The sequence below is a fragment of the Protomyctophum bolini genome (assembly GCF_963924005.1).
Source record: "Protomyctophum bolini genome assembly, chromosome: 3".
NCBI classification, from domain to species: Eukaryota; Metazoa; Chordata; class Actinopteri; order Myctophiformes; family Myctophidae; genus Protomyctophum; species Protomyctophum bolini.
The window spans coordinates 24,922,078-24,936,080 of NC_137864.1; the positions used below are offsets into that span (position 1 = coordinate 24,922,078).

At 40.5% G+C, this 14,003-nt stretch overlaps 1 protein-coding gene across 2 annotated transcripts; it reads left to right on the forward strand.

The window, feature by feature from the left end:
• The first annotated feature begins 6,441 nt into the window (after positions 1-6,441).
• On the forward strand, positions 6,442-13,338 carry elmod2 (ELMO/CED-12 domain containing 2). 2 transcript variants are annotated; one of them, XM_080794311.1, is made up of 9 exons: positions 6,442-6,553; positions 8,005-8,151; positions 8,258-8,286; positions 9,084-9,181; positions 9,281-9,410; positions 10,069-10,202; positions 10,312-10,380; positions 11,509-11,642; positions 12,123-13,338. In XM_080794311.1, the coding sequence occupies exons 1-9, from the start codon at positions 6,514-6,516 to the stop codon at positions 12,296-12,298; spliced, it is 957 nt and encodes a 318-aa protein (XP_080650437.1). In that variant the 5' UTR covers positions 6,442-6,513; the 3' UTR covers positions 12,299-13,338. The 2 variants fall into 2 exon arrangements, with proteins under 2 accessions (XP_080650437.1, XP_080650438.1); XM_080794312.1 differs by lacking the exon at positions 12,123-13,338 and adding an exon at positions 11,740-12,089.
• The last annotated feature ends 665 nt before the right edge of the window (positions 13,339-14,003 follow it).

The following is a 14,003-nucleotide window of genomic DNA, read 5'->3' on the forward strand; positions in this document are numbered from 1 at the left end:
AAATCCATTTTAAAATAGTGCCCCGTATAAAATCATAAGTGTTCTGGTTATTTTTTTAACAGCCCACTTGAATTATTTTCACTCCGTTGTTGATTAACATGCCAAGTGTGTTGTAGGAAGTTGTGACAATGTTATTACAACAACATAAATGTGCAGTATGTTGGCTACATCATTGATATAAAATATAATTACATTTAAAAATAATAATAATTTCCAGTTAATTCATTGCATCAACTTAAAATAACTGTAAAATCCATATAGCCTACATATAAAGAGAAGACAGACAGTTTACACCAACATGGTGAGTATGCTAATCTGGTGTTTTACAGCCAGAACCAATTAAACATTTTAATCAAATTGCAATTATCGATGAGTGATCAGTTCCACGTACTGCATGACTAGCCTAAGCAAACTAATCGAACAAAGAACTCAAGCTCCTCCCTTGCTATAAGGAATATTCAAGAATGCTTGTCTAGTCCTCAGCCATAATTAAATGTTAGGTTTTGTGTCACAGGCTCGGTAGCATATAGGCCTACTGTCTAACTCAGTGGAAAAAACTGAAAATAATAATAATCCATAGTAAAGATCCATGTATGGACAAATTGATAGATTAGAAAGCATTGTGACATGAATACAATAACGAAACAGACTTATTTTCAGCTAATCTATGGCTATATACGGTTATAATGTAAATCATAGCCTACTGATAAGACGGGCTAAATGTTTTAGAAAGGACCGTCACCTCCTGACTACATAGCCTCTCGTGTAAAGACTCATGAGCGACTAGAGCAGCGGACAGGTCAATGCAATGCCTAATACAACACATCACATAGGCTACATGTGTCCGCTGATGAGTCATAACCACCGACTCCAACCCAGGAAAAAGAGACTACAAGTGATGCTGATGAGCAGAGCTCGCCGTGCCAATTAAGAGCAACGCTCCGCAGCCGCCCATCCCACCCTCGCAAATTCCACGATGCACCGGTCCTGTTCTGATTTGACCTTGCGGATGCGTTCATCGTCAGACAATAGAAAAGATTTGCGCTGGAAGGGTAGAAACGGACACTTACCTCGAAAGCCGTCCTGTTCATATTATTTAGTGTTCGAGTGTGGAATGGAGATGGGTGACAATAGGACCCTATCGTGCGCCTCCGTGTCGCCGACCGTGCAGGTTGGTCTCCTCGAGAAGAGAATATCAAGTCAGTGTCGGTGACTCGGTGAGATCAAGCCACGCCTTCTATCAGAACCGCTCTGAATGTGGATCTCATGTGGAAAGGTAATGATGATAATTGGGTCCAACATGTCATCAGCACGGCATTATCGATTAATTCTCTCGGGAAGAGCGCGAAGCTTAAACACAGACCATGGCTGATCTCACCTCATCACATTCGCTCTGGCTGCCTTCACCAATTAACATTTGCAGGCTGTATGGGGGGGAAATCGATGGCCCCTTTCCCTGCGGGGTTTGTGCTGTCTGCCCAGTGCAACTAATGGGCCTATATACATTATGGCTTCAACTAAGTTCTAAAACATTACACTGCCCAGATATGTCTGTGGTGGTGTGTTGACTGATATTAAAGCAAAGGGCTTTATTAGGACTATTAGCTATATGCTACTAATAGGCTATACATGATGACTCTGAGAGAGAATGCACTGTACACTGTTCAACGATGCTAATGGTCCACAGTCCTCATTGGGCCCTTTTGATTAAACTCAGGTGCTGTTGTAATGAAGTTGATACTCTGAGGCTTTGTGGCTTCCTTTGAGGAATTAAGTAGCAGCATAGGATTGATCTTCTACCCTTGAAAGCCCCAGGGAGGTGATTAGGTGAGTATAGGCCTACACAGAGCCTTTCCTCCCTTACTCTAGCTTCACCAGACCTTAATTACTGTCTATTACACGACTGGTGGCCATGTAGCTTTAGGCACCGCAGCCTATATCACGGCCATCTGTGCTTTACAGCCCGAGCTTCGATTAAAAAACTATATGGTTTCACAATGCAGAAATATTCAGGTCACTTATCTCATGTAACAAGAGTCATCTTGTGGTGTGACTGACACACACACACACACACACACACACACACACACACACACACACACACGGGCAGGCTATTATAAATTTGACTTGAGTAAAAGAAGAAAAGGTGTTGGCAGCAAAATATACTCACCCAATGAAAGTAGCGAAATCTTTCAAAATATGTCAAACATTTTCGAAAATAGACAATCTGCAAGGAACAAGTGAGCTTGTAGATTGGCTAAGGCTTAACCGGTTTTATATTAACTAGGCCAGTGCCTGGCTGTAGAGTAGAGCACCGAATTAGTAACGATGGAAGTTGGACATCCATGCCGCCCCCACCCAGCTATGCAATACCTGTTGTACTCGTGTCAGAGTACCCAGTCCACCCATCTGTCTACGTCCCTTTTATCTTTATATGGAGATTTCTGTATCTGTCTCTCTGTGTCATTATTCCTATGGAGTTGTGTCAGGCATGCCAAAATATGGAGTGTTGTGATATAAGAACAGGCCAGCTCCATATATGGACCCTGGGCAGGGGCCCTGTCCAGAGCTTGGGCAGTGGCCTTTTGTGGCAGTTCTGGACAACCGTGGGTCTGACCGACTTGACACTGGGCTGTACAATCAAGACACGCTCCATATATGGCCAGCAGTGGCGTATTCACAATAAGGCGAGGCCAGACCGCCGTCTGTCCAAGTCTCGATCTCGCCTCTCCTTGAAAACATAATTACAAAAAAAGAGACACGTCCGTGAATGGACGTGTCCATTCTGTGGCCAGACCCTCCCATAGACATGCAAATGTATACGCTTGTGTTCAAGCCAAGGGGAGCAAGGCAGGCAGGCACTATACTGAAGGTATTTGCGTGCTCAGCTGACATTTTCGCCAGTGTGCAGGGCACTAATTACACTTCCAATGACCACATGTACTGTTGAACGCCTGTTTACTAGTGTATAAAGAGTAAAAAGTGCACGCAGAAGTACAATGACAACCTCTTGCCTAAATAGTCTAGCGTTTGAGAGAGGTTTAACTGAAGGTCTGAACTACGATTCTGTGATAGAGATTTTCAAGCGAAAGCCACGCCGTCCCTGCAGGCGTCATGTTCGCCTCTTATCTGTAATGCTGCATACAGCACTAAAAACTAGAAAAACATAATCTCTCCCCACCCATGCCTTCGGCCTGGTGGAGACAATAAGGACAGACAGAATGGGAGAGTAAAGAATCTCAGACCAAGGTAGTCTACTACTGACCCCTACTGACAACACTTTGAAACAACAGCCTTGCAGCACTAATAAGGCTGGGACTCTAAAATGCTACCAGTGCTACCACCCTGTCCCTCCTTCTGCTTCTAGCCTTCTACTCTGTAGTCCGTATGCTGATTGGCACCAAACTGACTGTGTAGGGGTGATGGCCAAGTGCCGATTTACTTCTTGAAATTGGCCTCTGACCTGAGGTCTGACTACAGCCGCCAATCAAGCAGACAGTGAAGAACCACTGCTGTTTTCAGCCGACTGTGAGCTTGGTGCTATTTTAAGCTTCAGGTCTTCTGAGACTCAGTGTTAATTTTGACAGCAAATTCAGATTTAGTCTTAGTTGTTTGAATAACACACCATTTAGTTTAGTCATCTGAAATTGTTTAGTCTTAATTGACCCTTTATAGATCTCCATATACCGGTAGTTGATTTCTACTACAATCTAAATCAACTTTGCCATGGGTTACATTAGCAAAAAAATCTTTTCAGCAATCTTTAGTCATTCCATGCAAATATTATTAAAATGAACCCCAACATCAGTATCTGTGGTGAGTTGGTGACTTTATTACCCTTATGCTCAAAATTCCTATAGGAGGGGTCCACCCCCCTTATTTACGTTTCTAGTCTGGATTTTTGGCATCCAACTAATAAATATTTTGATGATCCCAAGAGAAGATAAACACAAGATGTAAGCTAAGCTAACCCAGGTAATGTAATGCATCACTCTGAAAGTCAAACTAAAGTTCTAACGTAATTTGTGATACAGAAACAGCCTTGAATCAAGACATCAGGCTAATGTACTACTGTACTAATGTATCCTTCTTGCTGACATGTTTGCACCATTGGTGAGATGCGAAAATACTTTTCGCTGTGCTGTACTTTTACTGTACATTGACAATAAATGTAATCTCATCTCATATAGATTTTTCATCCTATGCTATTACACCATTTAGGTCGAAATCATGATATAACTTCATGTTGTGATAATAAGCAGCAGTAGCCTCATTCAGCCTCATGTCTTCCGTGTGCAATGACGCACCACCGCCGCCTGCTCACCACTGAATACCAAACGAGTCGCCCATATAATATATTTATCAACCATATTTTCAGAATTATGAAAAATTATAATTTCCTCTCTGGAGAATTAAGCGTAACAGGGGGCACAATACATTTATGCTTTTTTTAGGGCAACTTCGCTAGGCTTTTGGGCGACCGTAGCAGACCGTACGTGCGAGTTATCTTTACTTTTCTGGGCGAGATGGAATATGTGCGACAGTACCCGTTACCAGCGAGAGGACACCTAGCTTTGATTATTAACAGTTTGTAGAATTACAGTACATTTCAAGCACAACTCAATACAAAAACTAACTGAGTGGACGCTCTGGTCCATAGCCCTAATGGGGCTGTGTACTTATTGATAGTTTGTTTTCTTAAGATTCAATCCAAAAACAAACTATCAATAAGTACACGGACTGCTGCGGTTGCATTAAGGCTATGGGACTGTAGTCTTCATGCCCTCGCATGAAATACAGACCAGCCTCTCCTCCGTTCTCCGGAAATATAAAGAATGTTTTACCTACTAACCAATACAAAGGCGGCTTGAAAAATATATACTTTGTTACTCCACTGCGCCCTCTGCCAATATTGCCTTTCTGGACAAAAAGTGTGCTTCCTCCAAGGAAAGTAGGCTTTCTAATAACACAAGCCGCCTTTGTATTGGTGAGTAGGTAAAACGTTCTTTATATTTTCGCAACAGAAGCTGGTCTGCATGGTCAAATGTCATCTATAGGCTTAGCAGATGAGATTAAGCTTGGTTGCTAAAAGTTGCACGTTGAGCAATTTGAGTTATTAGCATAATATGTGACCATACCATTAACATCCTATACAAGGCAAAAAAGTCTAAATTTCATCATTCTTTAAGTAGCATGTCTGCATGTGACATGAAACTAGGGGGTTTTCATGATTCTGTCATCCATTCCAAGCATTAGTTTTGCACAAAAAAACACTCCTTGGGAGGAAAACCATAACAGGAAAGCCATAACAGACATCACAAATGTGATGAGGTCAGCACATTTGGAGCATGTAGAAACTGCCGGATGCTAACTAACTTGTATAAATTATGATGAGCAATTTTCATAATTATATGCATAATATGTGACCATACCATTAACAACCTATAGAGGGTATGCGCATGCTTAAAGTGAATGGCACATAGAGTGGCAAATCGAGTGGCAAAGCAACACGCAAAGTGAGTTTAACATTGTTTAACGCAATCAGATATGAATTTTCTGTGTGGATGGGCTGTCAAGGCCAGAAAGTAGTTTTTTGTCACTCAGTAGGCATTCCTGCATAACTTCCTGGTTTGATGATGATGTCACGCGCATACACTCTATTGAAGGCAAAACATTATAAATTTCATCATGCTTTATGTAGCATGTGACATGTCAAAATAGGGGGTTTTCATTATGCTGAATCCGTTCCATAGCTACAAATGTGCTGACATCATCACATTGTGATTACGGCTATGGCCGTTTTAGCCTAAGGAGTGTATTTTGTGCAAAACTAATGCTTGGAATGGATTCAACATCATGAAAAACCCCTAGTTTGACATGTCACATGATTTTCTTTTTCCTTATAGGTTGTTAATGGTATGATCAGATATTATGCCTATTATGAAAATTGCTCAACATAATGTAAGTTAGCATCCGGCAGTTTCTACATGCTGAGGACCCATACTCAGCATTTCTAACATAAAACGTTGGTTTGACATTCTGGCGACTATATAGGCTAGATAACATTTATCATAAAAGTTTACATTCAGGGTTCATGGAATTTCCAGTAGACTATAATGAAGGCATTGCTATGGACCAGGGCTACTTGGTACCCAGCAGAGGCTCTGACTGGTACCCATGGGCTTTTATTTTCGTTAGACTTTTAGAGGACACCTGACCACATCTGTGCTCTGATTTGCTATCACACATGCAAAGACCGAAAGAAAAGGCGTTGTGAGTTGTTTTGGAGCAGCTACATGCATCATGGCTTCCATTGACAATGAATGGTAGACTATCGTTTAACGGGCAGACGCATGCTTGTCAATGGAAACCAGCGACATTGAAGATGCAAAGACGCAATGGTGGGTGCGTGTAGCTGCTCCAAGTCCAAATGATACTCCCATTCGTCTTTGCGTCTGCCCGTGCGTCCCAGAATGAGTCAATGACATCACATCAGCGTGTGTGCATGGGTGAATGAATGAGACTTTGTCAACAGAAGCGCAGATAAACACAGGTAACTTCAACTACGATCACTTACACTTTTACATCTCCATCTGTGTGATAGTGTTAATGTTGTTGCCACACAGATGCTTAACGTTTGCGGAATAAAGTCTAGCTCGATCGTTACACTTGTGAATGTGTACTGACGTCAACTAGCATGCTAGCAATGCTAACGTCATGACAACCTGTTGTTAGCTAGCTAAATAAAGTAGTCGGTCATGTTACGTCGTGTCTGTGCTCAGCTGTTGGTGATGACATTAAAACACTCGACTTACTCAATATTATTCGCACGATGCAACTCACGTCGACACTGTTTTTTATCACAATTGTTTTTAATACGTGTTTTCGTGGAGCGAAATACGTAAATTTAGCTCTAGTGTTTATCATAGTAACTGCAGTAAGCTGCAGTGTGATATGTTCTTCTGATATAGTTTACTAAAGCGATCCTTGATAAGTCAACTGAACTCAACATATAAACATGATTTCAGAGAACGTTTAAGATCACCATCAATATACTGTTACGTCCACTGTCCACTGATCCACCATCATTGGATCAATTCAAACAATGCACTTACTTACTGTCATTGGAGCCATTGTCACAGAGATGAGCAGACAGTCTAAATCTGGCCGTGCTTAGTCCGCTCGTTGAATGAACGCAATGACAGACATGTTTTTGAACGGTCCTTTGAAGGTGCCACGTCATTGTTCCGACATGGTTTCAGTTAATTCCGACACCGTTCCGTTTTGAGAATGAATGGCACGTATGTCCGGAAAGGTTCTGCTAATACCAAACCTACATTTAAAAAAAATAATACATGGATTTACCCTTGATTTTTTTTTTTTTTCTAAAATTTTTATCCCACGATTTTGTAACCCAGTTTTCTTTTCACCCAGTGCCAATTATCTAATATAATCCTGGGCGCTACACTTCCTCTGCCAACCTGGGGGGGGGCAGCGGACTGACCTCATGCCTCCTTCTATGCATGAGGAGTCCAAGCTGCTTCTTTTCACCTGACAGAGGGGAATTTCCCCGGCCGGACGTAGCACGTGGAAGGGACACGTTATTCCGACCAGTTCCTTTCCCCTCCATCAGGCGCCCCGGCTGGCCAGGGGGAGGTAGTTTTAGAGACCAGGATTACGGCATGTTTTTGTGAGGGTATATACCCTAGGGCCTAGGGGACACGGGGAGAACATGCAAACTCCACACAGAAATGGATTTACCCTTGATACAGTCACAGTATTTTGGCAGGGTGATCATCAAGTTTAGAAGGAACGGAATACTGAGACCTGACAATTACCCCAGTACAGAATAAAGGGATGTAAAGTGATGTACAGGCTCAAAGGCTGCTGCTGTGTGGCTCATCAGTGTTAGTACATCTAACTAAGTAAGAATTGATAATTCTCCCCTGTGTGGATTTATTCAAGCCATTCATTAATTTAACACTATTACTGTTTATGATGTAGAAATGCTGGGGTACATCTGGCAGTGTTTCTACACCTCCTTCCTTCGATATTGGCTGAAGTGGCTCATCAGACATGCAACAGGGAAATGTGAGCTGCAGAGGATATGTTCAGGGTACCAGCCTGGGACCATCAGGACAACAAGAGCAGGTGAATTAAGTTCCATCAGCCTGTTGCTTTTCATGTATGTCTGCCATTTATTAGAATGTTGCACTAATTGTTATCCTTTTTCCTTGTTTCTATTTTGGGGCGGCAGAATATGCTCTCCAGTCATCAAAGAACAAGGTGAGATATGGATGTTCCCATACAGCACTGTGTTATAGTATAATTTTAATCTAACGCAGTCTTATTGTGTAAGTGAAATAGGACTTTGTGTAAGCAATAGGACCACTTAATTGGCCGCAGTCCCACAGGGGTCTACTGGGTCTAGGTCTTGCATGTTTGCATTGTGAGCTTGTAGATCAGTTACTTTTAAAGAAAGACTGCCCAGAATAGGGGCACCAGGGTTCATGTGGTTAAGACACAAATGGAATAGTGTAGAATGCTGTAGTAATTTTTTGTCAGTGCCTCTTTGTGACTTTGAAATACCTCATTTGGCTATTGTGTATCATGGGATTTATTTGAAAGTCAAACAACAAATGGAGGTAAAGAAAGAAAAGCAGGTGCGCTTCCTCTGGATACTGCCCTTGGTTGAGGCAGTGGGTGTTCAGCTTTAAATATAACTTAACTCATAAACCATCAAAGTGGAATAAAGCGGAACTCCAAAAAAGATGCAAGACTGGCTCAGATGCAAGTTCTCATGTTTTATTGAGAACGCTAACGTGTTTCGGCGATAGCCTTCTGAGCAGATTAAAACAGTTTGGAGTGCTGCTTTTTTCCACTTTGTTTTGTTTCCATTGTGGTCTATGAAACATTGAACACTGGACAAAACACAAATGCAACAATAAACTACACAATATCTGTAAAATATACACAATTACACATAGATAAAAATTAAAGCATAAGTGCCAAGCTTCATTTCAACATTGCTTTGCTGTACCCCACCTGCCTTTAATCTCTATTTCATTCTCTCCCTTCTGTAGGTTTTAAGAGGGGCTTTAAAAGAAAGTGAGGATCATTTGGAGTCGTGCGTGGATCAGATCATGCGAGAGAAGCATGTCAAACCTCAGAAAGATCCCACGTAAATGATCTTTTCTTTCCCCGTTATTCAATTTAGTCGTTTTCCAGTTTGCATTTTTTATATTCTATTTCACTGGCCTGCATGTCCCCTCCGTTTCAGGTTCAAGAAGAGTTTGCACCTGTGTCTCTTACAAATAACAGGATACAGCTCCTTGTACACATCTGTGGAGGAGCTGAGAAAGGTGGTATTTGACTCAGAGAATGAACAACATGAGGCCATGCTCCTTGAGGTATGAAGAATTGTGCTGTTTTAAATCAAGATCCTCAGACATTGTCTGGTACATTTCTTTAGCTTTATGATCTAGAGAAATGCAAATTATGAAAAAAGTAGATAGTGATACTGTATGTTATAATGCAATTCAGTAATCTAAATGTTTTCATCACTCTAAATGTGTTTTCACTAGAAGTTGGAAATGGGATGACATTTTATAGTTACATATTCCTCCCATTAAGTTTACATTGTGGTGAAAGTGGTTCAATTCAATTCAAAAGTGGTTTTGCCTGTGACACCAAGCTAAGTGAGTAGTATTTGCTGGTTACACAAGTAGCCTCCACTTTAGAAAGGCAGCCTTCGTGATGACGAGGCTTATTTCACAAGTAAAATCTAATTATATAGACAGTACATTTTCAATACTGAATTGAAAATGTTAGCCTACATTCAAACATCCTGTCATGAGACCTGCATTGTCATTTGTGTGAATTAAAGTCGAGTGAGTTAACTTTTCACTCAGTTGCATATACCTCCATATTAACTACATGCATCCTAGCATCCCTATTTTGGGGCGTGCACAATGGTGACAATAAGTGATCTACAAACTCAGGCAACTAAGACTAAGTAATTGGGTTTAAGTGGTTAATGCTTAAACACAGTTGTGTTTGTGATTTTAGCTCTGGGACCTGTTGATGCCAGCAGTTAAATTGGAATCAAGGGTAAACAAGCAGTGGGGTGACATTGGATTCCAAGGAGAAGACCCTAAAACGGACTTCAGAGGAATGGGCTTGTTGGGACTGACTAATCTCGTGTGAGTTGATGAAGTTGTATTATTAATCAGAAAGATATAAGATGTGATCGGACAGCTCCTACATTTTCTGCAGTGGAAGGTTAATCATTCTGATTTGACTTTGTTGCAGTTTCTTCAGTGAAAACTACACAGAGGAAGCGCGTCAGGTGCTGTCTCATGCAAGCCATCCAAAACAGGGGTAGGGAACATAAGACAATCATCATGTGTAAACTATAAAGACTATGTACAGACAGTATATATTTAATATTTTATGGTAAAAGGTTGAATTTAATCAAATTTACAGAGACTTGACTGAAGCATTACATAGACTACTAGGGTTGTCCCGATCCGATTTCGATCATTTGAAAATGACATGATCGGCCCCGAATTACAATCACGTTATATAATATTTCCATATCATGATATTAGGCTGCATATTGTCTGTGATTTTGGATATTGTACTGTCCTAATTGTGATATGGCATGGTTCTATAAAAATATAAATATCGGATTGGGAAAAATCGGTATCGGCAGATAATCAAAATCAAACGATCGGACCGGGAGCAAAAAAACGTGATTGGGACATCCCTAGACAGTAAGTACCTGTCTTTCTTAGGTAGAATTCACACTTCACACCTATGAGAAATGAGCAAAATTCAAACACATACCAGCCAGGTTAGAAGGCAGAGCTAGCACTTTTTTCTGGTGGACTGGATTTTAATGTTGAATATAGTTAAATTCTTTCAGAAATTGGACCACTTTTTATTAGCCGTGTCCAATCACGACAAATGCAGAGCCTCGCTATGCCCTGCTGTCGGTCCCCAGGCACCCACCCACACTCCAGACTACCACCAGCGTCCCTCCTCTTGTCATTATCATTATGTCATTATTCCTAATATATTTACATTGTATTCACTATTCACTCTGTACACTGTGGCTTAAAGGCACACCTATTAATGTCACATTTAAATAAGCGAGTTGTGTTCCAGCAAGTTCTGCTGAGCTCACAGGCAGAGAAACGCAGACGTCTGTGCTCATCTCTGGTAGCTGGTCTATAAAAGATAGATACATTTTAGGTGATAAATATGCCATAGAGTTGCACAATCTCGATTACATCCACATCTATATAAGTTCCATAGAACGTCTGTTTCTTGCACAAACGTCCCCCTGCCCCTCTGCTCTTTTTCATTTTTCATCTGAAAAATCACTGTAGCGCATTTGTTTCTTCATAAAAGCCAATTACTTTGAACATAATACTTACTCCAGTCATGGAGCATTGTATCTCACTTCACACTGGCACACATGGTTAAAAGCACTCCATATTCCAGGTACTCTTATGCCATTGTTGGGATCAACTTGACAGAGATGGCTTACAGCCTCCTGAAGAGTGGTGCTCTGAAGCCCCATTTCTACAACACCGTGGCAGGAAAACCTGAGCTCCAGCACTTTCAACAGCTATACTGTGAGTATCACCTGGAGGGTATTGCATCAACGTTGCTAATGATATCTGTGTATACCTGAGAAATCTGGGTTATAATTAATGTCCACTCCCATTTTAGGATCAAGGCATTCCATTAAAACAAATGAAAGTGTCTCATCAACATTAAGACAAACCTGAGAAATCCAGCCCAGAACAGTCAATCATTGAAAAGATGATATCATGTCACAAAAATAAATGAATGAGTGAGTGGTGTGCTTATCAGCAGTGGAACAAACCCTGCTGATACAACCAAGTGTTCTGACATTTCTTTGTCAGAACGAGTCACATATTGAATTGAAATCCGTTTACTACAACCGGCCATCTACAAAGGCTATGTTTTCCAATATATTCAACATTTTTCTATACAACAGATTCATTTTAACTGTATTTCCTAAATCATTAAGACGGATAATAACAATATATCGATTTAAGTAATTGTTCATGTTTTAATTTTTCCTATAGGTTACTTGGCATATGAATTCGATAAGTTTTGGTTGTCTGAGGAACCGGAGAGCATCATGGAGTTTAACCACTACAGGGAAAAGTTCCACAGCCAGGTGAAGACACACCTACAGGACCCCGATGTGTCCCTCACATTGACTGTCGGCTCTAAAGGCCAACATGGTTTACAGGAATAAATATCAAACCACTGCTGCACCGTGCCCCTATGACATTCTTTTATATTGCATAGAAACCTAAGAGGGAGCCGCTGACTAACCAGTGCTGCTCAAATGTTAACACAAAAAGTCTTCACCTGGTGAGTGCATACCACAAAATAAGGCTATGGTCCTTCCTGCAAACGGCGCTGGTTCAAATACTGTATGACCCTGTCAATTTCTATTCAAAATAAAAGAGAAGTGAGAAATGCAAAAAGTCTTGGACCACTCAACATAACACAACATTCTCCGTCATTTGAAACAAATGAAACCCTAAAAATAGATGTGGCATTTAGAGTAGAGCACAAATTCTATAAAATTCTATACCTCAAATAGGACCGTTCCAATAGCAAAGTAAACGGTGAAGGAGATTTACTGTAGCAGATTGTAGTGAAGAGGGTGATGTAGTGATTTGTATTCATAGTGATGGTTTGTGCACTTTTCAGGCACCAGGGAACAAACTGTGGCATTCTTGAAGCTAGACAACAGGAGTAATTACTGAAAAAAGTTAATGTAGCTTTGAATTTTATTTAATCTCATGTCTCATATTTATATAAACAATGCGTGTGTGTGTGTTGTCTTCTTTGTTCTACTCAGGAGGTCAGTATGTCTGTAACAAGAATAGTAAAGCAATGAAAAATATTATAATTTCTTCTTTGGTGCCCTATTGCTTTAGTGCCCTCCCTTGACACCTGTGCATGATTAAATGTGTCTCAACTGATACCATTAATACCATGTGTTGTACAAGGTGGTGCTGGGTTCATCAAATTGTCTTCCATTTCACACATCTGTATGTGAGTCGTGACCCAGGACATGGTGTTTTTGCCTTTTTTTATTCTGTTTGTATTTGAGGATACTTTTTTAATATTTCTAGACCAAAACATGAATTACTTTGTAATGTCTGACACCTCTTGTTCAATGTTAATAAATAAGTTTTCATGTTATGCTAGACTGTGTGTTGAGAGAGAGAACCACTGAACAAATGGTTATAATAAAGCAAACATGGTTTATTTGTAAAACAAGTCAAATATTATTTAAGTTTTACATTGTGGTATGGGCATCATTAACATTGATTTATGTATTACCGGTATGTGAGTGATGGCTGCATGCCTGCATCTCAGTGAAAGGTGCACTAAGCTGTCCTGTTTGTGTGGATAGTTGAAGTTGCACGTTTAGACCAATACTGCCAAATCACTGCAAAGTAAGCTTAACCCACTGCACAGAACATTTACGCTTGGAAAGGGCTATGACATGTCACAATAAATATAAAGAGGGTAGAACACTTACCTAAAGATAACATACAGTATATGTGATCTACAGTAGTCTAAATCACGTATATGTGATCTTGTGTGCGTGTATATACAGTGATTTATATATGGATATATAAAAATATGTCAGTGTTAGGCAGAACCCTTGTGAAATATCTGAAAATAACATGTGTTCCAAAGGAGCCAGTGTAGTTATTTAGTTACAGGCTCTTTCATTGGTTAAACATTTATAAAACCCACAGACAGACTTAACCACTTTCAACCATGGCATCCCTATTTAGGGATTTTTTCCAAGCTCACAGTGTGTTGCACTGGTTGCACTGCGACTGTGAGGTCATACATCAGGTCGCGATGCAGCACTAATTTATGAAAGAAAAAACATTCCTAATTGTATACATCAGAGTATACTCCCAAAAGGG